Source organism: Eutrema salsugineum, unplaced genomic scaffold (genome assembly GCF_000478725.1).
Source record: "Eutrema salsugineum unplaced genomic scaffold, Eutsalg1_0 scaffold_3, whole genome shotgun sequence".
NCBI classification, from domain to species: Eukaryota; Viridiplantae; Streptophyta; class Magnoliopsida; order Brassicales; family Brassicaceae; genus Eutrema; species Eutrema salsugineum.
Window position 1 is genome coordinate 10,637,816 of NW_006256756.1, and position 26,550 is coordinate 10,664,365.

General features: G+C 43.9%; 1 protein-coding gene and 1 non-coding gene across 2 annotated transcripts; both read left to right on the plus strand.

Annotated features, from left to right (window-relative positions):
* The first annotated feature begins 1,282 nt into the window (after nucleotides 1–1,282).
* Nucleotides 1,283–3,195, plus strand: LOC112085392 (uncharacterized protein At3g60930, chloroplastic-like). Its single transcript, XM_024154604.1, has 4 exons — nucleotides 1,283–1,559; nucleotides 1,649–2,400; nucleotides 2,471–2,704; nucleotides 2,767–3,195. Exons 1-4 carry the CDS (start codon nucleotides 1,283–1,285, stop codon nucleotides 3,193–3,195), a joined length of 1,692 nt encoding a protein of 563 aa, XP_024010372.1.
* An 8,714-nt stretch (nucleotides 3,196–11,909) lies between these two features.
* LOC112085890 lies at nucleotides 11,910–12,017 on the plus strand. The gene has a single exon (XR_002899171.1). It is a non-coding gene; the product is annotated as a small nucleolar RNA R71 (small nucleolar RNA).
* Nucleotides 12,018–26,550: the final 14,533 nt, after the last annotated feature.

Here is a 26,550-nt window from a genome sequence, read left to right on the forward strand (position 1 = left end):
GAAAGTTATGCCGATCCGAATAAACGACGAGGTGTTTCGTGAAAGTTGTGCCGAGCCGAATAAACGACGAGGCGTTTTGTGAAAGTTATGCCGAGCCGAATAAACGACGAGGCGTTTTGAGGAAGTTATGCCAAGCCGAATAAACGACGAGGCGTTTTGAGGAAGTTGCCGAGCCGTTTCATGTTAGCGATGACGACGAGGCGTTTATGTCAATAAAGTTGGCGAGCCGTTTCGTGTTAACGACGAGGCATTTTGAGGAAGTTGCCGAGCCGTTTCATGTTAACGATAACGACGAGGCGTTTTGAGGAAGTCGCCGAGCCATTTCAACAGAGCATGGTTCGGTTCACACAGCTCGATGAGATATTCTCAGATAACCATAGCTGCGTTATGGGCTCCGTATACCTGGGCAACTTCATAAGGGAAACGTTTAGCAGTCGTTAGTTCTTTCCAAGACGTTTGGGTGTTGGCGTGTATGACGGACGCGCCAGGAAGTTATGCATTCGCCGCGGACTTCACGCGCCTTCATTTATTACCTTTGCGCCATCCCGAGCTCCTTCGTCTCTTCTCATAATCTTCAGATCTCTCATTTTCACTAAAAGGTAGCTCTCCCTTCCCTCTTCTTTCTCTCTCTAGTTTATTTATTTTCCGGCTAGGGTTCCGAGGTCTCCACCGTCTCAGATCTTTTTCCGGCGAACCTTGTTGTAAAACGCTGTAAATTTGATACGAGCTGTAAAATATGACGGGATCCTCCAAGGCATCTATTTCGCCGAGCCCTTCCAAAAATTCTGCCGAGGCTCACAATGTGTCGAATTCTCCGAGCCCTTCAGGCACTCGTTCCGTTAATAACGAGGTGTCTGCTTCGACGAGTCGTCATCAAGGTCCTGTCGACCAAGGGGAGGTTGATTACGCCGCGGTTAAGGCCAAGGAAGAAGTTTTTCCTTTCGATCCGGTTGAGGCGAGGCTCGAATTAGAGCGGCTTATGGCATCCCGAGGCACCTCTTCTTCTGGAAAAGGAAAACCTAAACAGGTAAAAAGGCAAAAACTCGATCCCCCCGGTTCTTCACTCTCTTCCCTCGAGTCGCTCGAAGCGTTGCGCCATCGTTTTAGAATATCCAAAGCGGTTGAATTTGTCGTTTCAGAGAAGAGTGACCGAGCCGACAAGCCTCTCGAAAACCAATTCACCTTATACGAGGCATTTTTCGAGCTCTGCTTCCTATGGTTCCCAATCCCCGGAGTTATCCTCGTATAATTGTGGGAGCATAAGATTTCGCTCGGGCAGATTATGTCGAGGGGTTTGCGACATATGATTGGCATTCTGGTTTGGAGCTTCGAATGCGGTGTCGACATCGAGCTCGGTCATCTGCTCAATCTGTTGGAAATCCAGAGAGCCCCGGGAGGAGGCAGATTTTATATTTTCAATAAGTCCAATCGCCGGATCATAGGCGGTTTCCCGAGCAAAGATCAGTTTTGGACTGAACGTTTCCTTTATGTTTCGGTGAACGAGGCGTCGGTGGGCGAGGATTTTGTAAATAAGACGAAGACCGTTTGGGGACCACTTGGTAGTCGATCTGAAGCCTTGTTTTGGCTCGGAGCTTGTTATGGTGCGATTTCCATCTTCTAACTTAGTCGTTTTGATGTTGTTTTGCAGTTCGGAGTTTTCTTCCTTCTGTTCCCGACAACTTTTTCTCTGTTCGAGATACTCTTGCGGCTCGGAAGGTTATCTGGAGAAAGCATTTTTCTTTCGAAAGATTAGAGAGAGCCCGAGCTATCTTTGCCGGGGTATCCATCAGTTCCTCTTCATCAAATTCATCAGGAGATACACGAGAGAAAATGGTGATCTTTACGCTCAGGGATAAGAAGCAACGCGGAGCCGAGGAGATTTCCAGGAGAGCCGAACGAGCAGCTCTTGCGGAGACCGAGGTGGTACCTCAGGATGATCTATTGAGGCATAAGGGGGACAAAGTCGCCCGAGCTGCTGATGAGATTACTCCCGAGGCGACGGCGCAGGAGGCGGCGCCCGAGGTGGAGCCGGGCGAGATCGTTCCCGACGCGTCTGGAGAAAATTCTGCGGCTCGGGACCAAACGGCACCTACCTCGACGATTCTGGCTCTTCCGAAACAATCGAGGCCTCCGGCTTCAGATCTGCTGAAGCATGATTCCAGCAGGAAGAGACCGGCTGCGGAAAAGGGCAAGGGCGCGGCCATCCAAAAGGACGAGCCATCCAAAAAGAAACGTAAATCGGCGCCCGGCGAGCCCGCATCTCGTAAGCTGGTAGTTGATGACCCGGCTGCGTCCGCGGTAATGTTTGCCCGCGTCAACAACGCCAACACCCGTCTTCTGCCCCCCGAGCAGTTGAGGCGGTCGAAATTCTATGCTGCCATGGCGCAGCGCGGTACCAAGGTACCTTTCTAATTCGCTTCTTCCTTGATTTTACGTAGTCTTTGAATCTAAGGAATCACCAATTTTGCAGTTTGTCGCGGCTATCAACGAGATGATGGCTGGCTATGAATCGGACTTGGTTAAGGACGAGCGCCGCTTAGAGGAGGCTCAGAAGGAGGCTGCGACGGCTAAGGGAAAGTTGGACGAGGCGAGGACTAAGATTAAGAAGCTTGAAGAAGAGAAAATAATTCTCCGTGCCAACGTTGACAAGGTGTCATCCGTGGTGACTCGTCTTGAAGAATCCAGGAGAGCCAAAGGCGCCGAGGTGGCTTTGTTGAAGAGGCGCATTGAAGCTAAAGATGCTTATTCCACGCTAAGGTGAAGCAGGCCGAGAAGGAGGTGAGGCGCGAGTTGACGGCTAAGTTTCAGGAGCGTCTTGCCAAAGTGGAGGAAGGTCTGGCCAAGCTGGAGAAGGCCAAGAGCGACGAAAACGAGCTTGGACAGATCGAAGGGAACCTTGCTATGATCGAGGAGCTTCGGAAGCCCGACAGATCTTTGGACTCTGAAGAGGAAAAGCTGAAGGCTTGGGAGGCTGAGTATGTCGACGACGACGCCTATGACCGCATTGCGTCTGAGATCCAAGGTGCCCTGGTGTTCTCGCCCGTGTCGCCAGATTCCATCGATACCCTTTTAGGTAACGAGCCGATCGAGGAGACGGCGGCTAACCTCGATGTCCAGGATCTGAACGGGTCTAACGCGGGTACTCCTGTTCCCTCGAGCCTCCTTGCTGAGCGAGAGACGCGTTCTGCCGCTTGATCTCTCTCTTCCGAACTCGCATGTTACTGTGATTGGTGCCTGGATGGCTTTATCCACCTGACTGTTGATTTGGCTATAGTTGTATTCATCTTTTTCCTTAGTCATTTTTTGTTGGATTTGATGTGTTTGTCCTTGATGACTTATGAATTTTTGACTAAAACTGTTTGTTTGAAGCGAGTTGTCATCGGTTGGTTTGTCGAGCTGGATCGCGAATGCTTTCGATTGCTTCCCTAGCCGAGCTCTGTATAAATCGATAGAAATACGGGCTAAGGGGCGAGTTGTTAAGGATTCTGTTTGGGTTTAAATCCCGAGCTGGGAGTTGATTCGTGGAGCGTCTTCGTTTTAGGTGGCTCTTGAAAGAAACTAAAGCTCCTTTGTGCCTTCCACCGTTAGTGCCAAGGCGTTTGAGTTAGGAAAGAGAGAAAAAGTGCGAGGCATTTCAGATCAGATTTGGTCTTTGGCCGTTTGAAGCGTTAAGTTTGGATCTCTTGTTGCCGAGTGATGCAAGCAAAAGCGGGGTTTGTTGGTTTTCGTTTTACTAAGCTTCAGGTTTTAAATTTATAACCCCTAGATGTCTGCAAGTGCACAGATGTGCCCTGTAGTACTTAGGGTATCGATCCACAGAGACTTAGTTGTTTCAGTACGAATTCACGGCTATGCTTAAATCAGACTAGAACTAAACAGGTTTTGGTTTTGGTTTTGGGTTTTGGTTGTCACTAAATCTAAACTAGAAGGCTAAGCAAGTAAAAGCAAATAAAAACGAAAGCAAGTGCAAGCAAGTAAAAATCGGCTATGAATGAAAGCAAGTAACAAGAGAATAAAAGCAGAATGGAAATCTAAGGTTGTAAGCAATGAAAGAAAAACGTTGGGGCTTAAGGGTTTTCACAGGGATTCATGGACTAAGCTATGTCGATTTTAAACAAGTGATAAAGGTAATCAACTACGTATGTTATAGAACTCGAGGCACGGAAGTATGAATAGCCTACTTTCGCAGCACTAAACAACTATCTCTCGCAACCCTAATCAGTAGGTTTCCACTCTGATTCTGGAAGGGAGAAGATGCAATAGCAGAACAAGACTCATCAACATTCACAACTCAACTACAGGTAGGTTTCCACTCCTATAGAAGATTTGCTCGTTTCACCCTAGTTCAAACAATCAATGAAAGCTTTCGCAACATATCATATCAGATCGGCTTCTAAGTGGCCAGCAAAGAATCACGCAGTAAGATTAAAGGCAAACGAAGAACATCTAGAAGATTATAAATCCTAAATCTATCGTTTCATAAGCAAAGACACATGAAATTCCCTTTGAAAATCCCTTTAAACCCAACTGGGTAACTACTCAAACATATTGTAAACAATCATCACAGAGTATTAAAAGTGCAGGAAATTAAAGAACAGAAGGAAGAAAAACGAAGAACGGAGAAGCAGATGGAGGCGCGATGTCTTCCTCCAGCGGCGGCTCCTCTTCGAAGACGGCGGCCTCTCTCTCTCTATGGTTTTGTGTGTCTCACGAAAATCTAAGTACAGAAAAGAACCCACCCTTTAGAATGACCTAAAGGAGGTATTTATAGCTTCTGGAGTGGCCCTGGACACTTGGGGCTTCAAAAATAACGAGAGGAATCGATCTGGGCTTTAAATAAGTCGTCGGGAAAGTGAACGACCAATGTCCGCGGTCGCGGTGGCTCTACCCGCGGGAAAATGGGTGTTGGCCGCGGTCCCGGCACATGCTCTCTTCCGGAACTGCATTTTCTGTCATTCTTGCATCGGGAATATCTGAAGATCTAACCGTTGGATTGTCTCCAAACCAAGTGCATTGGAAAGCTGGTTGGATCCTCTATGTTGTCTCAAATGTTGGGGGGTGATCAGACGGTGTGAAGGTCTTCATCGCTTGTCATACTTCTGACGGTCTGCATTTATCCAAAATTGCTCATTTGATCCAAATTGCATATCTTTTGCCCAAGTTTCCTGAAAAGTCTTTTGAAACTCTAAAATATTGAAAACACTTTAAAAACCATTGAAAACAGAGTTAAAACACCTGCATAAGACATAATTATGATCCATAAAAGTGGTCAAAATACGGTGTTATCAACTCTCCCAGACTTACCTTTTTGTTTGTCTTGAAACAAACTTAAGTCAGCAAAGAAATTTTTGAAAATCGCAGGAACTAAACAATATCTCAGTGACCGTCTTTCTAAACCATAACTTATCGTGAAACATCTATTTGGATCTAGTCTAGAAAATTCTCACCAAAATACAAGTAAAACTAGTCCGTTAATCCGTCATGCGAAATATCTACACACTTAGATCTAACTTCCAGTCAACTAGCTCCCTACATTCATTAAGTGTAATGGTGAATTCTCATCAAAGACAGTATTCAGGGTAGACGGCGTTTGGAATCAAAAGCTATTTAAGTGGTGGAGTTAAAGTGTTTCGGGTTACCTGAAGATCTGGAGGATGCAAGATATTATGCAAAACCGCAAGAGAGAGAAGAACCTGTTGGTGACCGCAGATTTTCAGTCACTTCTCCTTTGCTAATTGTTGCTGCATAATCTTCCTCCTTTGTTGTAAACAGCTGTTCTCCCAGACTTAGATCTTTTCCGGGAATCATAAAGATAATCTTCAAATCTCCATAGAATCGAATCAAGTTTGCCTCAAGTATAAAATTCAATCCTCCTAGACTCTCCAAGATTTTAATTTTCTCTCCCTTCATATTTTTTTTCTTTTCTTTTTGGTTTTTTTTTTTATCGAAAGAGGGAATAACGTTTTATAGAGAGAGTCTAAGGGACAAAATTGTACCAAGATTTTGAAGTTTTTCCAAGGCAAACTGAGTTTTCTCCTTTTGTTGAATCATTCCAATGAAATCGCAGGTCTTCATCTTCAGTGACTGAAAACTGCGTTGATCCTCTTTCTATCCGACGTTTTTGCACATATCTGCATATAAGACTACGAAAAACAAGAATGCATGTGGTTTGAAAGAGGTTAGGTTCGGTGGGGAACTAGCTAAAAGTGAACTAGCCATTCAGGATCAATTAAGAGTGGTAAAAGGGTAAAGGAGTCCTGAATGTATGATTCGTTTCCCTGATCTAACGCTTTAATGAGAAAATTAAGTCAAAATTAAGTCCAGATAAAATGAGCTAGTATATACTGTCAGAAAGAATCTCCATGAATAGAAGTCCTCTGGTGGGATTTCGTAATGCAAGTATTCTAGCTACCGCCTAGTCTAGGCCTAAATCACAAAAAAGCAAAAAAACGAGGAAATAGCGTAGAAGCACACTGGTCTAATTCATCATATTAATGTTTATTGTATTCCTGGTTTGAAAACTTTTGAAAAACATTTTGAAAACAATTTTTGAAATTTTTTTTTTATGAAAAACATTTTGAAAAACTTTTTGAAAAATTTTATGTGTCCAAAACAAACTAAAAACAAATCAAATTTCATTAGTAACAGATGAACATCCTCCCCCAGACTTATTTCACACTGTCCTCAGTGTGATAAATTTTGGAAAGAATGGTAAAGAAAATAGAAAAGTTGAAATGTTTAAGTGAACTTATCGTGTTGGAGAGTGTTGCTCGTCTTTTGTATTTATTCTTCCTTATTGAAAATCTGAAATTAAATGAAACAGAAACAAAGCAATAAAATAGAAAATAAAGGTCAAAGGGAAATAGATAAAATACCAAGTGGGTTGCTTCCCACTAAGCGCTTGTTTCAAGTCATTAGCTTGACATTGTTGCTCGATTAGACTTAACCGGGGTCGTGACACTCCTTGATCTCATCATTGGCCGATGATGGATCAATCAAAAACATCACTTCTCTTTCGTCTTCTCTTTGTTCAGCTAGATATGGCTTTACACAGTGACAATTCACTGTAAATGAGTTTCCGGTTCTGTCCCACAGGACTATGGCTCCGTATGGCTTGACTTCCTTTATCGTGAAGGGTCCTGACCATCTTGAACGTAATTTTCCTGGAAAAAGCTTAAGACGAGAATTGAAAAGGAGTACCTTATCGTTAGGAGCAAAAGTTCTACGAATGATCTTCTTATCATGATATGCTTTAGTCTTCTCCTTGTAGATCTTCGAGTTTTCGTAAGCGTTGTGTCGGATTTCTTCTAACTCGTGAAGTTGAAGTAGTCTTCTCTCTCCAGCTGTTTTCAAGTTCATGTTCATCTCCTTGATAGCCCATTGCGCCTTATACTCGAGCTCTACTGGAAGGTGACATGCTTTTCCATAAACTAGGTTGAATGGTGTTGTTCCTAATGGTGTCTTGAATGCTGTTCGATATGCCCATAATGCGTCGTCAAGCTTGGTAGACCAATCCTTGCGATGAACTGCAGTAGTTTTCTACAAAATCGACTTGATTTCTCTGTTTGAGATTTCTACTTGACCGCTGGTTTGGGGATGGTATGGAGAAGCAACTTTATGTGTAACTCCATTCTTTCTAAGAAGATTCTCGAAAACTCTGTTAATGAAATGCGATCCTCCGTCGCTAATCACAATTCTAGGAACTCCAAAACGCGGGAATATAACAGATTTAAACAGCTTTATGACAACTTTCGCATCATTGGTGGGGCTAGCGACTGCTTCTACCCACTTAGAGACGTAGTCTACTGCTACTAAGATGTATTGGTTTCCAAAAGAAGTAGGAAAGGGTCCCATAAAATCTATTCCCCAGACATCGAAAATTTCGACTTCGAGAATAAAATTTTGAGGCATCTCATTCCTTTTGCTTATGTTGCCCATCCTTTGGCATTTATCGCACCGCGATATATAAGCTTGAGTATCTTTGAACAAAGTAGGCCACCAAAAACCTGCTTGTAAGATCCTTGAAGCGATTTTGTAGGTTGCGAAATGTCCTGCATAAGACGAGCTATGGCATCCGAATAAAATTCCTTCCATCTCTTCTTCAGCCACGCATCTTCGGAATAACCCATCAGCACATCTCTTATAGAGATAGGGTTCATCCCAAAAATAATGTCTTATGTCTTTCAGAAACTTTTTCTTCCTATACCCGAAAAATTGCGGGGGCTCTATTCAGCTGCTAAGTAATTTGCTATGTGCCTAAACCATGGGGTGTTGAAAGCATCTGCTCGTCACGTTAGTGGACGTGGTGGTGCGGTATTGGCATTGGTGGGGGTAGTATCTATTGCATAGATGTTTTCTTCAGGCAAACTGTCATTTAAAGGCAATCTTTCTTCAACTCGAATTTGTGAAAGATGGTCTGCAACTCCATTATCTGCTCCTTTTCGATCTCGAATTTCGATGTCGAATTCTTGCAGTAGGAGGATCCATCTTATCAACCTCGGTTTAGCGTCTTTCTTAGACATTAAATAATTGATTGCAGCATGATCAGTATGAACTATGACCTTAGATCCTACGAGATAAGAACGGAATTTCTCAAATGCAAATACGACAGCTAGAAGTTCTTTCACTATTGTAGCATAATTGCATTGAGCTTCGTCTAGAGTTCTGCTAGCGTAGTAGATTATGTGCAGTTTCTTATATTTTCGTTGGCCAAGCACTGCTCCGACTGCATAGTCACTTGCATCGCACATGATTTCGAATGGGAGTTCCCAATCAGGTGCTTGCATGACAAGAGCGGAAACAAGGGCTTCTTTGATCTTATGAAACGCGGCTAAACACTCATCATCGAACTCGAAGTTCGTTTCCTTGCAAAGCAAACACGTAAGAGGTCTAGCTATTTGTGAAAAAACTTTTATGAATCGCCTATAGAATCCTGCGTGTCCTAAGAAACTACGAATTCCTTTTACATTTGTGGGAGGTTGTAGGCTGGTCATGACTTCGATTTTGCCTTTGTCAACTTCAATACCTTTTCCCGAAATTCTGTGCCCAAGCACGATTCCGTCTCGTACCATGAAATGACATTTTTCCCAATTTAATACTAAGTGCTTATCTTCACATCTTTGCAGAACTTTACCAAGATTGCCTAAGCATTTTTCAAAAGAAGATCCATAGACAGAGAAATCATCCATGAATACTTCCATGAAATCCTCAATATAATCTGTGAAGATCGACATCACGCACCGCTGGAAGGTAGCAGGTGCATTACACAATCCAAAAGGCATAAGTCGGTAAGCAAACGTGCCATATGGACAAGTGAATGTCGTTTTTTCTTGATCCTCCGGGCGAATAGGAATTTGGAAAAATCCGGAGTATCCATCAAGGAAGCAATAGTAAGGGTGATTAGCTAACCTTTCTAGCATTTGATCTATGAATGGAAGTGGAAAATGATCTTTCCTAGTTGCTGCATTCAGTTTCCGGTAATCGATGCACATATGATGTCCAGTTACTGTTCTTGTAGCGATTATTTCATCTTTATCATTTTTAATGACAGTGACTCCTCCATTCTTCGGAACAACATGAACTGGGCAACCCAAGTGCTATCTGAGATAGGAAAGATTATTCCAGCTTCTAAAAGCTTCATAATCTCCTTCTTGACAACATCCATGAGATTAGGGTTCAGTCTCCTTTGACTTTCGATTGAGTTTTTAGCATTATCCTCTAGATTTATCTTGTGCATACAAAGATCTGGAGAGATTCCAGGTATGTCATCAAGTGAATATCCTAAGGCTTTTCTATGCTTTCTCAGCTCAGTCAACAGCATTGTGGTTTCTTCTTCCGTCAAACCAGAGTTTATTTTGACAGGATAAGTAGAATTTGATCCAAGGAAAGCATACTTAAGTCCGACGGGAAGAGGTTTAAGCTCGACTTTAGGGGCTTTAAGCTCGCTCCAAGGATCATTAATTGCTGCGGCAGTGTCTTTAGGAGGTGTAGGAATGTTTGTTTGGTCCTTAAGATCTAGATAGTTTATAGGTTTCCTATAAGTTTCGGACTTATCAAGCATACGTGCGCATTCACTCGAAATTCCTTCAAGGAAATTGCGTTCATCTTTTGCGGGTGAAAGCGTGACACTTAAAGGGTTGTCTAGAAGCAGATCTTCATAGACTTCCTCAATAATTCCGTCTAACTCATCAACCCAACAAATTTTGCCATCCAGAGTCGGTTTATCGAAACTTTTGTTCATGTCAAATTGCATAACTAGGCCGGCTAGATGAAGGTCGATTTTTCTTTCAGGAACATTGATTATGGCTCGGGCTGTAGATAGGAATGGTCTTCCAAGAATAAGTGGATCCTTAGGTTCTTTTTCTAGTTCTAGAACTACGAAATCGGTGGGGATGGAACATTTTTCGATTTCTACTGGAACATCTATAAGGATACCTACGGGTTGTCTAACAGAACGATCAGCTAGTACTAAAGAAATTTTAGTGGGCTTGAAAGTGTGATGTCCTAATCGTTTTGCTACTGAAAGAGGCATCATGTTTATGCTAGATCCTAAATCACTGAGAGCACGCTCAAAAGCTACATCACTGATGGTGCATGAAAGTACGAAGCTTCCAGGATCGTTTTTCTTTTCAAGGATTCGGCTTTGCAGGATAGAACTACATTCATGGGTTATCATCATACCGCCTTCTTCAAGAGTTAAAGAATTTGTTAGAATACCCTTCATGTATTTTCTTAAAGCAGGAATCATAGCACAAGCTTCTACGAAAGGTAATCTCAATTTTAATTGATCAATTAGCTCTTTCAGCATAGCTTTTTCTTTCTCTTTCTTAGGGGCTCTTAAGGCTCTAGGATATGGAGGTTTAGGTTTATAGACACGAGTTGGTGGAGGTGGAATCAGGTCTTCTCCAAGGATTTCCCGGGATGGATCTTCTCTTACTTCTTCTCCATCCTTTTCTCCTACCACTTCTTTTTCAACATCTTCATTCGTGATTCTTTCTCTTTCTTTCTCCTTTTCCTTACCCTTTTCCTCGTCTTCGGGATCTTTAGGAAATTCAGGCTCTTTGTAAGCTAATCCACTCATAAGTGTGATAGCTTTCACATGATCGGAGGGATCTGCTTCACTTGAGCTTTCGAAAGAATTTTCACTTGGCTCCTCCTCAGAATTTTCTAAGTTTTTAGAATTAGTTTTGATCATCAGGCTAAGGAGGGTGGAAAATTTTTCACCGAAATCCTTCTGCATCTCTTTTAGTTCAGATCTAAGATCACTAATCTCTTGAGACCTAGATTTTTCAAGCTCTAAATTCTTTTTGTTTAGGTTTTCAGCTTCAGAAGAGGGAAAACTAGGATATGAAACAGGATTAGATTGAATAGCCAAGATTGGTTCGGGAGTTGATGTCCAGGCAAGCTTAAAAGACGGTTTCCCGCGGTCAGAAGGCTCGCAACTGCGGTGAAACATGTCTTGGCCGCGGTCAGAACAGCCACGACCGCGGTGAAACCTTGCTTGGCCGCGGTCCGGATGAATGGACCTGCGGTGATCAGAAACGAATGGAAAATCTTGAATTTGATAGAATTCTGCAGTGTTAACCATCCATTGATCATAAGAATCCATTGGGTTGTCCCAACCATCAAAGTTACACGTATTGTGTACCCTATTTGGTTGTTGCAATCCAAGATGACTCATTATGTGACAGAGATACTTTATAACTTCCGAAATTTCTTCTTTCTTCTCAGGAAGTGCAGAATTACCAAAGGTTACTTGATTTCGGATGCTGTTTCCAAAATTTTTAATGAAAACGTGAGCATCTTCTACAGATCTAGTTGTGAAATCTCCATTACTTGCTGTGTCGAAAGAGTGTCGTAACTCTGGAGTTATACCTCGATAGAAGATACCCAGCTGGTATTCTTCGGTATATCCATGGTGTGGACAATCTCTTTGGTATTCCCTAAATTTTTCCCAAGTATCTAAAAGATCTTCATCTTCTTTTTGTTTATAAGTTCTTATCTTGTTTCTTAAGAGATTTGAACGATTTCTAGTATAAAAACGATTTAGGAAAACAGTTCTACACGCTGCCCACATTTTTAGTGAAGCAGGTGGCAAAGATTTTAGCCATTTGCTGGCATTATATCTAAGAGAGAATGGGAAAAGACTACACTTGTGGTAATCCCCATTTGCTGTAATGGTTGCACATAATTCTTCGAACGTCTCGATATGGTCTATCGGGGTTTCGAATGAATAACCAGAGAATTGATTTTGTTGAACTAAATGGATATGGGGTACCTTAATTTCGGTTTTGCCATCCTCTGGTAAGGCTGGTTGAATAGCTCTTCGATCTCCCATGAACTTTTTGAGTGAATCGAAACTTCCAATCAGTTCATCATCATTTTCATGTTTTGTCGATTCGATTAGCTCATTGTCATCATAAATCGGTTCTTCAAACTCGTCATCAGTCAGGTCATCATCGCTTGGATCACAATTCACACGATATGGTGGATCACTAAGAGTTCCGGGAACATGTTCTCGGTCTCTCATTGCAGAGAAACCTGAAAAATTCAAAAGAAAAAGTAAAAGTAAACAAGTGTTCTAATGGATTTAAGCTGGGATTCGCAACGAAACAAATCAAAGTCCCCGGCAACGGTGCCAAAACTTGATGCGAGCAAAAGCGGGGTTGATATGTCTATATTTTACATCATTTAGATTGCATTATAGAGTCCTCATCATGTGTTTTCTCATGTAAATTGAGTCTTTAAGCGTTAAAATAGGACTTAGGGCTTGCATTAGGTCCCAAAGAGTTTTGCATGTTTTGAAGTCTTTATCAGGAGCTTTGGAGACCAATTGGAGCCTAAGAAGAGGAACAGAAAAGAAAACGGTGAAGAAAAGGGTCAAAAATGGTGAAAACCGCTTGGAGGAATTTCTCGGCCAAATCTCGTACCGGCTGGTCGGAAACCTCGGCCAAAATGTTTACCAGACGCTCATTACCGGCCAAAAACCTTACCGATCGGCCAGAATCGAGTATCGAGTGCAAAAATACCACGGGACAAGTTTTTGACCGAGGCAAGAATTTTTACGACCAAAAAGCTTACCGCGGTACACAGCCCTCGACCATTTTTCTTACCGCGGGAAGGTTTTTACGACCAAAAGTTGTCCTTGCCCGCGCAATTCAGAGATCAGCAATCCGGGGAACATTCCGGTCCGAATCAGCTGTCGGGGTCTTCACCAAAGTTGGAGATAATCAAGCAAAGATTCCAGAACAGTTGGAATCATCCAATTCGGACCAGTGGAGAGAAAGATATGGCTTCCGGAGCATTCACCAGCATTGCGCGTACCCGAGAACTGAACGGCGAACTTCAAAGATCATGGCGGACGGAGCCCCTCCAGACCGAACCAGCTTACCCGGTCTTCACCAAAGTTCGAGATCCATGGAAGATCTTCTCAGAGCATTTGGAATCGCTCAATTCGGAGCAAAGGTTTGGAAGATAGGGTCTCCGGAGTTCACATCGGTCTAAAAGTCTATTTTCCGGTCATTTCAATGCGGCGCAAAAATGATAAATCCAGGAAGCCTTCCACTCCCCAAGCTCCGATGGTTTCTTCACCAAAGTTCGAGATTATTGAGTCATCTTGACTGTGGAACTGGTCCCAGAGCAATTGGAGTCGTGTGCTGAAAGTTACTGCTTCCGGAAGGTGACATGGTCGATACAAGCCTAAAAGAGTTGCGATACGCGCTAAGTATTTTCACAAGCCTCGGTATCTTTACCTTGGCGTCACTCAAGTCGAGGCTCATATCTTGGAAGTATTATGGACTAGACCTCGTGCCAAAGCCTTGGCATGGTTAGATCGAGGCATGCATTTTTAAGAACTGAAGCTGGAAACGACTAAGTGTTGAAAGTACACCTCGGTGTAATGACCTCGGCGTGCATGCCGGACTATGTTCTCCCAAGCACCTCGACATCATGACCCCTCGACATTTTATCCCGAGGTCCCTTGTCACGAACCCAGAATCAAGAACAGAATGGCTCAAGAACATACACGTGAGGATAGATCAAAGAGTAGGGTTCATGCATGTTCTGGACGTGTTCTTTACGAGATCTTCATCTGGATCCTGACTCACGTGCACGCCTCGGCATGAAGACCTCGGCTTCAGTTTCCGACACACCGTGGCACTCACCCATCAACCCAAGAAGGCGGTTCAGTACCCGGTTTGTTCCGGGCTGACCCGCGACACTTTCCCTTTGCTATAAATACATTTTGAGACTAAAAACCTAGTTATCTTATCTCTTATCTGTTTTTAGCTCTAAGAACTTGCCTCTTTTGTGAAACTTGATTAATCTAATCCGTTATCTCGTTTTTGCATCAGAATCTTGTTCTTTCTTTATTTCTTTTATCATCCAACATCAAACTCCTTATCATGACTAGCTACACGTCTTGCAAAGGACTTAGGGAGCTCATTATGATCAGTGAGTAGTCGTTTAAGCGGCTTTAGATAGGTAGATCAGGGTGCTTTCAAGGTGGATTAATGGGTTTAGGTGTCTAGTCTTGTATGTTTCATTCCTTAACCGACGAGATCTCTAAGCTGGATCCAAGCACATCACTTGAGGTTCAGATCTGAGACATATCTCGCATCAGAAGTGTTTGTAGAAATGTCTGAACCACTCGGTTAAGGGTTTGAGAGTCTTTCATCGCGAGAGTGATAGTTTGTTCTCTTAAATGACGTTTTTGAACCGATTCTTATTGCTGACTGATTCGTGCTTCTCAAAAGGGATTTTGGTATGAAAGAGGATCAGTTTAGACGTTTAATACTTTCATGAGAAGATTAACGTGCCTTGAGTTCAAAGTCAAATGAAATCGCTTGATAAAATGATTCATTAGCCCTTTAGTCTAACTTGGAAGCACCCGAGTCAAATATCCTGTCTAAAGCTTCTGCCTTTATCATTCATTACCATCATCTGAATCACCTGTTTGTTATTTGCATCTTGATTAGTTTAAATCTCTGCTTTTATTTAACTTTATTGCTCATTTGCCTGTTAATCATCGTCACCAAACTTTTATCATCTTGTCTTGACTTAAGTGAACAAATGACATAGGCTAGTGTCTCGTTTACAAGCTTGGTTTGACACCCCTTATACTACTTTGACAAGGGGATTGATAATCCTTCTAAGAGCCTGAAAACTCTTAGTTATCAGGGGTTTGTTGGTTTTCGTTTTACTAAGCTTCAGGTTTTAAATTTATAACCCCTAGATGTCTGCAAGTGCACAGATGTGCGCTGTAGTACTTAGGGTATCAATCCACAGAGACTTAGTTGTTTCAATACGAATTCACGGCTATGCTTAAATCAGACTAGAACTAAACAGGTTTTGGTTTTGGTTTTGGGTTTTGGTTGTCACTAAATCTAAACTAGAAGGCTAAGCAAGTAAAAGTAAATAAAAACGAGAGCAAGTGCAAGCAAGTAAAAATCGGCTATGAATGAAAGCAAGTAATAAGCGAATAAAAGCAGAATGGAAATCTAAGGTTGTAAGCAATGAAAGAAAAACGTTGGGGCTCAAGGGGTTTTACAGGGATTCATGGACTAAGCTATGTCGATTTTAAACAAGTGATAAAGGTAATCAACTACGTATGTTCTAGAACTCGAGGCACGGAAGTATGAATAACCTATTTTCACAGCACTAAACAACTATCTCTCGCAACCCTAATCAGTAGGTTTCCACTCTGATTCTGGAAGGGAGAAGATGCAATAACAGAACAAGACTCATCAACATTCACAACTCAACTACAGGTAGGTTTCCACTCCTATAGAAGATTTTCTCGTTTCACCCTAGTTCAGACATTCAATGAAAGCTTTCGCAACATATCATATCAGATCGGCTTCTAAGTGGCCAGCAAAGAATCACGCAGTAAGATTAAAGGCAAATGAAGAACATCTAGAAGATTATAAATCCTAAATCTGTCGATTCATAAGCAAAGACACATGAAATTCCCTTTGAAAAATCCCTTTAAACCCAACTGGGTAACTACTCAAACATATTGTAAACAATCATCACAGAGTATTGAAAGTGCAGGAAATTAAAGAACAAAAGGAAGAAAAACGAAGAACGGAGAAGCAGATGGAGGCGCAATGTCTTCCTCCAGCGGCGGCTCCTCTTCGAAGACGGCGGCCTCTCTCTCTCTCTATGGTTTTGTGTGTCTCACGAAAATATAAGTACAGAAAAGAACCCACCCTTTAGAATGACCTAAAGGGGGTATTTATAGCTACTGGAGTGGTCCTGGACACTTGGGGCTTCAAAAATAACGAGAGGAATCGATCTGGGCTTTAATTAAGTCATCGGGAAAGTGAACGACCAATGTCTGCGGTCGCGGTGGCTCTACCCGCGGGAAAATGGGTGTTGGCCGCGGTCCCGGCACATGCTCTCTTCCGGAACTGCATTTTCTGTCATTCTTGCATTGGGAATATCTGAAGATCTAACTATTGGATTGTCTCCAAACCAAGTGCATTAGAAATCTGGTTGGATCCTCTATGTTGTCTCAAATTTTGGGGGTGATCTGACGGTGAGAAGGTCTTCATCGCTTGTCATACTTCTGACGGTCTGCATTTATCCAGAATTGCTCATTTGATCCAAATTGCATATCTTTTGCCCAAGTTTCCTGAAAAGTCTTTTGAAACTCTAAAATATTGAAAAAACTTTAAAAACCATTGAAAACAGAGTTAAAACACCTGGATAAGACATAATTATGATCCATAAAAGTGGTCAAAATACGGTGTTATCACCGAGATCAATGTCCCGAGATGATATCAAAGTTTGATTATAGACCGGCGTTCCCGAGGGTGTGAATGTGTTTAGCCGGGTTTTAAGAGTTCATTCCGGTTTTAGAGAAAGCGATGTAGTCTCGACTTATAATCTCGTGTACGATGACGAACCGTGGTGACCGATACGTTTTTGGTCTTAAATTTGTATAGCGCGCTTGATTTTAATCCATAGAGGATATAACTTGCACCCTCGTCCTAGGAAAGGTGGTTAAAAGTCCGTTTAGAGAACTTTGTGACTGTTGCCTTGCTGTGGCCAGCAACGGGGCGAGGTGTTTGGAGACTTAGTTTGCCGAAGTGGATACAAGGACAAGTAAAAGTCCGAGGCGATCAAGTCACGATAACTTGTCGAAGTGATGAATGAACGAATTAAAAATCCGAGGCGAACATGAAATAAGTAATGAGAAACTACCCGAAGCGACAATGAACGAATTAGAATTCCGAGGTGAACATGAAATAAGTAGCTAGTTTAAAACGAACAGAAAATTGGCTGAAGTGGCAATGTTCCTAGAGACGGTAGATGAGCTAAAATTGTAGAGTTAAATGAAGGTATGTGTATACGTACCCACTCCCCCCCCTTTTTAGAAGGGGGGACAGCTAAACCCGTCCGAGGATGGGCTGCCTACGTACCCTTTGCAGGGATCAAGCCGTCCCGTAGTTCATGTTGACCGTGTTGTTGCCTTAGTGATAATACTTCTTCAGGTGCATTGCATTCCACGATCTTGGAATTTCTTCGTCAGATACCGTCGCAAGTTCGTAGACTCCTGGGCGAACTACTTTTGTAATCTTGTAAGGACCTTCCCAATTTGCTCTGAGTTTTCCTGCATTCTTCTCGGCAGTGTTTTGGAAAACTTTTCGAAGGACGAGCTCTCCTTCTTTAAGTATTGGACTGGGAACATTTTTGTTGTAGTATCTCGCCGTTGCTTGTTGGTAGTTCTGAATTCGGATTAGAGCCTGGTCGCGCCTTTCGTTGACCAAATCGAGTTCGTCCAGCATCATTAAGTGATTCAAGCTCAGGGGGATACCTGGGAAATCCACCTCGGGGGGATTACGCATTCTGCTCCATAAACTAGAGCGAATGGAGTTTCTCCAGTGGCTCGGCGCGGAGTTGTCTGATGCGACCAAAGGACTCCTTCGAGCTCATCTGCCCATTGTCCTTTCTTGGCGTCGAGCCTCTTTTTCAGACCGTTTAGGATTGTCTTGTTGGCTGCTTCGGCTTGTCCGTTCTCCTGAGGATATCTTGGCGTAGATTTGCTCAAACGGATTTTCCATTTCTCGCAGAAAGCTTCGAAACGCGTTGAGATGAACTGGGATCCGTTATCGGTGACTATCTCGTAGGGGACCCCGTGTCTGCAGATGATATTTTGTAGACGAAATGTTCGACTTGAGCATCCTTTATGCTCGCGTAAGAATCGGCCTCGACCCACTTAGAAAAATAATCCGTGAGGACGAGCAGAAAGCGCTTTTGCTTTGATCTATGTATAGGTCCGACAATATCCATTGAGCATCTCATGAAAGGATAAGGTGACGAGATCGATGACAGCAGCTCGGTAGGTTTGTGAATAGTTGGCGTGTGCCGTTGACACTTCTCGCACTTCGCCGTAAACTTTTCGCAGTCCATGACCATCGTAGGCTAGAAGTAACCGTGCCGTTTTATCTTGATCGCGAGCGACCTTCCGCTAGAATGGTTTCCGCACGTGCTGCTGTGTACTTCGTGCATGATCTTTCTTGCCTCCGGTCCTTCAACGCACGTCATGAGCGGTCCTGAAAATCTCCATTTAAACACCTCGCTGTCGACGTGGACATATCGTGCGGCCTGAGCTTTTAATTTGCGGGCTTCCCACTTGTTGGTTGGTACTTCTCCATCAGTGATATACACTTGGATGGCTCCGAGCTATTCTTTGTCGCAGCCGTACTCCAGCTCGGCTGGTGAGGCGTCTTCATCCATAACGACTGCTTCGTCGTTTTCTGGTTCCTGCTCGGGAGGATTTATCAGCCAAACTCCTTCTACCTCTTCGATGCTAGGACGTTCGATGAATTCGACTGGAATTGTCCGTCGGAGATCCGGGTCTGAAGTCGAAGAAAGTGCTGCCAAGGCGTCAGCCGAGGTGATTTCGCCTCGGGGTATTCCTGTGAGTTCGAACTCGTCGAACTTTTGCACCAACTCTCTGACCACCTTGAGGTAAGCTCCCATTCGTCCGTCGTTTGCCTCGTATTCGCCGTTGAATTGACATGCTACGAGCTGTGAATCGCAAAAGGTTCTTATCTTTTGCACTGCGATTGCCTGTGCTAGTCGTATGCCGGCAATCAGCGCTTCGTATTCTGCTTCGTTGTTCGAGGCGTGGAAATTCAGGTGAAAAGACTGCTCCAATATTTCTCCGGTGGGAGAAGTGAGACGGATTCCTATTCCCGAGCCGTGTTTAGACGACGAGCCGTCGACGTGCAGCGTCCATACTTCGTCTGGGGTTGGCTTGTTTGTCGCTTCGGCTGGAAGTTCGATGAGAAAATCTGCGAGCACCTGTGATTTTGCAGACGACCTGTTCCGATACTCGATGTCGTACTCGCTCAACTCTATGGCCCACTTGGCGAGCCGACCGGATTGGCTCGGGCTGTGTAGGATCGAGCGCAGCGGAAGTGTAGTGAGCAGAACAATCAAATGTGATTGGAAATATGGATGCTGCTTGCGAGCCGAGACTACGACGGCTAGGGCGACTTTCTCGATCTGGGGGTAGCGGGTCTCGGCGTCGGTCAGTGTCTGGCTGACGTAGAAAATGGGTTTTTGCTCGGACCGTTCTTCTCTGATAAGCACCCCACTCACAGCTGTAGCAGATACGGCGATGTAGAGGAAGAGAGGCTCTCCTTCAACTGGTTTCGCCAAGATCGGTGGGCTCGCCAGATAACTCTTCAATTCATGGAAAGCTGCTTCGCATCGCTCGTCCCACTCGAATTTTTTATTTCCTCGAAGGATGTCGTAGAAAGGCAGGCACTTATCAGTGGAACGGGAAATAAACCTGTTTAGTGCGGCGACCCTTCCTGTAAGCCTTTGCACTTCTCGCTTCGTCCTTGGAGAGGGCATCTCGATTAATGCTTTGATCTGTTTGGGATTCGCTTCAATGCCTCGGTGAGTGACCAGATAGCCGAGGAATTCTCCCGAGGTGACCGCAAATCTGCACTTCGCCGGGTTTAGTTTCATGTTGTGTTTGTTCAACTGCTCGAAGCATTCCCGTAGATGCGCGATATGGTCTTCCTCCTTGAGTGATTTGACTAACATATCGTCGATGTATACCTCCATGGTTTTTCCGAGCTGATCTGCGAACATTTTATTGACGAGCCGTTGTTATGTTGCTTCTGCGTTCTTGAGCACGAATGGCATGACTTTGTAGCAGTATATCCCGCGATCAGTTATGAATGCTGTTTTTTTCCCGATCATCAGGATGCATCAGAATTTGGTTATTGCCGGAGAACGCGTCTATAAATGTTAACAGCCTATTTCCCGCAGTGGCTTCGACGAGCCGGTCGAAGTGCGGCAGGGGAAAACTGTCTTTTGGGCACGCCTTGTTGAGGTCAGTGAAATCTACACAGACCCGACACTTGTCGTTCTTCTTCTTCACAACCACTGGATTCGCGAGCCAGTCTGGATATTTGGCCTCAGCGATTGATCCTACTTTGAGCAATCTCTCCACTTCGTCGTTAACTGCTTTAGCTCGTTCGGGTCCGAACTTCCTTCTTTTCTGCTTGATTGGTTTGAAAGTTAGGTCCACGTTCAGCTCATGACAGGTCACGTCGATGCTTATGCCTGGTATATCTTCCGCTGTTCAGGCAAAAGTTTTGATGTTCTCTTTGAGGAGAGAAAGAAGTTTGCTTCTCAGAGGTTCTTCTAGTTTTGCTCTGATTTCGACGCATCGTTCTGGACGCGCTTCGTCTATGCACACCGAGTCCACTGCATCACATACCGGCTCGGCGCGCGTTTCGCGGCTCTCCGCGATCTGTAATTGCTATAAGAGTTTCGAGAGCTTGTTCGCAGGCTCTCGGTCCGTCTTCATCTTTTTGCGATCTATGTCTGCTCGTGCGTCAATGACGAGATTCCTCAGCTTGTGCTCCGCTAAGCAGCATATTCGCGACTCCTTCTGATTTCCCCAGATCGTTTTGATGCCTGCTGGAGTCGGGAATTTGAGGCAGTGATAGGTGGAAAGGACCGCCCTCATCCCGTTGATCCATGGAGTTCCCATAATCACATTGTAGATTGCTGGGTGATCGGTGACGCAGAATTCGACGATCTTAGTGACTCCGCCAGCTACCATGGGAAGCCTAATTGTTCCCACAGTCATCGTTATTTCCCCTGAAATCCGGTTAGAGGTTTTGGGGTCGCCGTCACCTCGGAGAGGTCGATTCCCATCCTTCTGAGTGTCTCCCTGAAAATGACGTTTACTGAGCTCCCAGTATCGATGAGCACCCTCGCTACATCGTGATTCCTGATCGTCAGTTCGATCACCAGTGGATTGTTGTGTGGTCTATCAATTCCTGCCGTTTCCTCCTCGGCGAAGGAGATCACTATATTCGGGATATCGGTCGGTTCTGTCCAATTTTCCTTCGCTTCGGCTCGGCGCTGATAAGCTTTGATGGAGGACACCGTATCTTGGTAATATTGAGATCCACCCATGATCATGTTGATCCTTTGCCTCGGCTCGGGTCGCTCTTCGGGTTCGCCTCTCCTGTCGCGCTTGGTGTTATCGCTCCGTCGGGGAGGATTTGCGGGTTCTGCCTCGCCGCTCGGCACGGCTCCTTCTTTTGGTTCGTTAGGGACGAGGTCTTTGAGGTTAACCGTGTCTGGAGCTCTCCCACCGCTATCTTGGCTGTGAGTTTTGCTCCTAGAGTTCGGCATTGCACCGTTGAATGCCCGTAGGTCTGGTGATACTCGCAGAATGCCTTTTCGTCGTAGTTGGTGGGCTTTCTTACCCAAGTGTTGTTGCGCGGCTCTCCTCTTCCGCGTCCAGTTCCTACTTGGTAGTTATGGGCACCTCCGTTTCTAGGTTCGTCCGAGCTCTGCGTTGTTGCGTTGTTTGATGGATTGCCTTTCTTCGAGGGGCGCGTCAAAATTGAGCATCAGATTGCTGCTTTCGTTGCTTCGTACTGCTTGTCCAGATTCTTCATCTCTTCCTCATTTACGACGAAGTCTGACGACCGATGCAAGGCATCTTGAATCGTTTGTGGCGTGTTGAGTGCCATTTCCCGTCGGAATTCAGATTTGTACCATAAAGACCGTTTTAGAGCTTCGAGTGCAGCTTTGTCGCTTATTTCTTCTATTTTGGATACGACCGCCTTGAACCTTGCCATGTAATCCCGAAGCGGTTCGTTCGGTCCTTGGGATAGCGTCCACAGGCCAGCATCAGACGTTCCTCTATCCATAAACATCGAGTATTGTTTGAGGAACAAGGCGGAGAGCTGTTGGAAACTGCCGATCGAATTGCGCTCCTGCCTTGAAAACCACTCGAGCGCGGCTCCCTTGAGATGTTCCACGAAGAGCAAGCAATATCCGGCATCTTCTTCCCCCTCGGTCAGTTTGGCAGCGTTTTTTGTGAAAGCTCGTCCCATTGCTATCCGAAACGCTGTGATGTGTGCTTTCGGATTGGTCGTTCCTTCGTAGAACGGGATTCTCACCTTCCCGGGCTCGGGAATCCTAGCCTCTGTGATTCTCGCCGTGAATGGTGTTCTCTGGGTTTCTTCAAGCAGCCGATCGATCTCGGGCGCAGCACTCGTCGCGTTATGCACTTGAGACTTCATGGCGCGTATCGTGGCTACTGTCCGAGCCATTGAGGCTCGCAGCTCTTTGATTTCGAGGGTTTGCACGTGAGTCATTCCCTTTGATTGGGGGAGTCGCTCCCGCTCTTCTCTCCTCAGCTCGTCTTCGCGTTCCGCCTGCTCGATCTATTGGAGGTTTTCTTCTTCTTCGGTCGGGTTGTCGCCGCGAGTCGGATCGGTGATTTGGTCAGTCCGGATGCCGTTTAGTACCGAGGCGAGCTCTTCTTGGCTTATTCGCCGAGCCGAGCCGTTATGTTGCGAGTTCGTGGTTCCATCGCTCTGTTCGGCATCCACGTCGATCGCGTCATTCTCCTCTTCGCCGGCTCGTCGCCTTGAATTCCGACGGAGCAGAGGCGGCTCGGTCATGTTGACTCGGGTTGCCGCGGGAGTCTGTTCACCGAGAGGACGAAACATTGGTGGAGCCAAGGAATTTCTTGCGCCGCTTCCCGAGGCCTCTGCAGGCGTTGAAAAATCGAAGCGTCTCCGGATTCCATCCATCGGGTCGGAGATTCCGGCTCTCCAAGTTGGGTGTCGTCGCTCGGCCGGCATCGCGTCGAGCCTCTCTGTAATCGCCTCGTTTTTTTTGTCCTGCTCGTCGATCTTCTTCATCAACGCAGCCATCATGTTTCGCATCTCCTCTTGGGTTTCGGTCGTCGCCGTCGTTGTGCCTGGTGCTGGAGCGTCCTTCTCCGCGCCGTTATCTTGTTGTTGTTGTTGTTGTTGTTATCGTCGAGGGTGTTGCTCGCCATGTTCTTCGGATCTTAAAGTCTCGTTGATTTAGAGTAAGAAAGTTTCGAGTTCCCCACAGACGGCGCCAAATTGTATGAGCCAAAACTCGCACAACCAAAGATTTGTAAGGAAAATTAAGGGATCCGAAATTTCTAGGGTAATCGCGAGAACCGTAAGATCAAAAGAAGGTTTTTTGCTTAAAAAGTGTTTAAGTCTTATTGCTCTCGAGTTGTTAAAAGTTACAGAATGACTTGCATACATTGTCTATTTATATCAACTTTCTAAACCGCCTAGCCGAGAATCTTGGGAGAGATTTTAGGAATATTTCCTTATCGCTTCATGCGGCCACCACCTCGAGGCATCGCCTAGGGTTTTTACGGGCTTTCTTCCTTCAGGACCTCGGTTCGGCCCACTTCGAAAGGTAACGGCTCGGCCCACTCTCCTCCTTGCACGGCTTGGCCCATCTTCACTGGTGTACGGCTCGGCCCATCTTCACTGGTGTATGGCTTGGCCCATCTTCACTGGTGTACGGCTCGGCCCATCTTCTCTCATATGTGGCTCGCCCATTTCCTCCTCACGGCTCGGCCCACTTGAGTTTGGCCTACTCCTCTCATGCGCGGCTCGGCCCATACTGAATGGATCGCTGGTTCTCCTTGCAATATCGGCTCTCCGATATTCCTGAGGTGGTTTAAACTGATTGGGGTGAAAGTGAAACCGACCCAAACAAGGAGGACATAACGGAGTCTGACAGGACAAAGGGGTTGTGGAAAAGGTAGCTGAGGTAAATCCTGGCGGAGGACTCAAACGCCATAGGCAGTTGGCTTGTCTGGCGGAGTTATTCGACGTCATTGAAGAGGTGTCGAGAATCATCACTAGATACCCCGCTCTAAAGGTGGCACTCGAGATAGGCGGCGAGTAGACACTACAAGAAAAATGGAAATTCTTAGCTCACAAAGAACGCTATTTTAAGGGTATAATAGCGTTTTCATAAACGCTATGACTAGATGAGCTATAATAGGTCAACCCCACACGATAGCGTTTGTTTGACATGCTATTGTATGTTTTTTTTAGTATAGCATTATTCAAATGCTTTAATATATATACCGATGACACAAGTTTAATGCTGTAATATACTGTTTTGTAGCAATTGTTTTTGATGTATTAGGTTCTGCTATTATATGTTGTTTACGTGCTACAGTATACCAATATATTTGAATTTTCTAGCATATAATTAATTTGATTTATATTTTAAAATTTGATATATATATATATATATTATTTACAAGGTTAAAAATCTGATGTGTCGTCTCCACAATGATTTTCCTATGTGTCATTAATAAAAAAAATATTATATGGTATTTTAATTAGTTTTGATAAGTTGATTAATCATACGTGTAAATACCCGTAATATGGTTTTTTTCCTCGATTATGGGCCATTGATTTATGGGCACCGATCTCGAAGTCGGCTCTAGCCACCAATTTTGGTTATGGGTCATCGATGTAGAAGTTCGTACTAACCTAAATCCTAACGTATCCATCATGCTAAATATACCCCTCTTGATATTCATGGTTTGTTAATTACATACAACCTTCGTGTTTTAAGGTTTAGCCTTTTTTTGTTAAAAGTTAATTCTCTTTAGTTTTTCTTTTGTTTCAGCTCTATTTAATTTTACGTTTTCTACTATATCTTTTGTTCTTCTTGATATTTGTTTGTATTTTTCCGTTTTGTTTTTTTTTTCTTTGCTATGTTCTACGATCTATTTTTCTTTGCTTATATTATTGTTTTATCTGTTTCATTTTGAGTTTTTTCTAATCGAATGTAATTTATATCGGGTTTGCTCTTCTGTTTATTTTCTGTATACACAGAATGAAAAATTAAAATAAACCAAAAATTTAAAAAAAAATATTCGTTTCTAGTCTTATATATTAGTCGGCTTTGGTATATCTTCGTTTGTGGGGTTGTTTATCCCACTTTTTGAGCTGTCTGTTGTGCTATTGTCTTGGTTGCTGGTGATGCTGGTGCTGATTGATCGATAGTTCTTGGCAGAAGTTTAGGGTTTAGGGTTTAGGATATTGTGTAATTTTTTGTTGGTGTTTGGGATATTGTGTTTGTTTTATAATGGGATCTTATTATAAACGTCTTGGTAAGATCTATATTATTTAAAATATTGCGGGCTTTGCCTTTTGTTAAGACGTAAGATCTTGAAGATGGAAGGATATCATTGGCCAGCTTATATTTGGCAAAATGCGTTTAAAATCAGTGAAACACAGACTTGTGTAACACACGTTGGGAATGCAAAAACCTTTTGCCTTTATTAGAAATCACTTAGACAATCTGTTCAAGATCTGTCTAATCAGTATTACACGACCTTGCTTAACTCAGCAACTCGACACTGACCAATTCCTAATCTACCCAAGTTTCACACAACAACAGTTGTGTTGCACTCACTTAGAACACTCACCAAGAACCCTAATGCTTTCTGTAGTTTTCTTATGAACTCTCTCAATAATCTCTCTAAAGTGCTAACACGTTCCATAGGTTAGACTCTTGCATATATACCACCTCGCTATCTTCAGCTTGTGAATATACACTTTCCTTTTGTTGAGATCTTCTATGATTCTTCAGTATCAGATCTTCCAAGTATCCTTTTCGTTGAGATCCTCCTTGCTCCTCACGAAATCTCCTTTGGTCCTTCAATCAGTTACTGCCACGTCATCTCAGTAATGCTCTCCTGTCCACATCATCTTTGTGTGTCACACACCATCCAAACCTTGGATCTTACATTCTCCCCCTTTTTGTCTGAATGTGTCAATTCAAGCTTCCTGCAAGAAAAACGACCAAAACAGCAACACATGCAAGCAATACACCCAGCACAAACACAAATCCAATGTAAGATTAAAGTGAGACATCGTCATATTAAATCCATCCATAAGTTCTAAACAAAAAAACACAGAGAAGATAAGAGTCAAGCACACAATACGTAGTGCCAAAAAAACATCAAAGCTCAAACTGAGACAACAACATGATCGAAATCAAACACACTTAATCACTCGCATCATCTTCCTCTTCCTGCTGCTCCCCCACAGTGTCAGATTCCATATCAGGATCACGAGACGACGACGATGTCCCATATTCTCCCCCTGTGATATATTCATAATTTGTCATGATTAGGACTGCATTTTTGTCCAAATATTGAGTCTCATGCATACATTTAGCTAGTTTTGTTAG

Coding starts and splice junctions, on each gene's coding strand:
- LOC112085392 (XM_024154604.1), top strand. CDS start 1,283: ATGTCGAGGGGTTTGCGACATATGATTGGCATTCTGGTTTGGAGCTTC. Junction 1,560..1,648: donor GACCGTTTGGGGACCACTTG/GTAGTCGATCTG, acceptor GTTGTTTTGCAG/TTCGGAGTTTTCTTCCTTCT. Junction 2,705..2,766: donor GGAGAGCCAAAGGCGCCGAG/GTGGCTTTGTTG, acceptor AAGGTGAAGCAG/GCCGAGAAGGAGGTGAGGCG.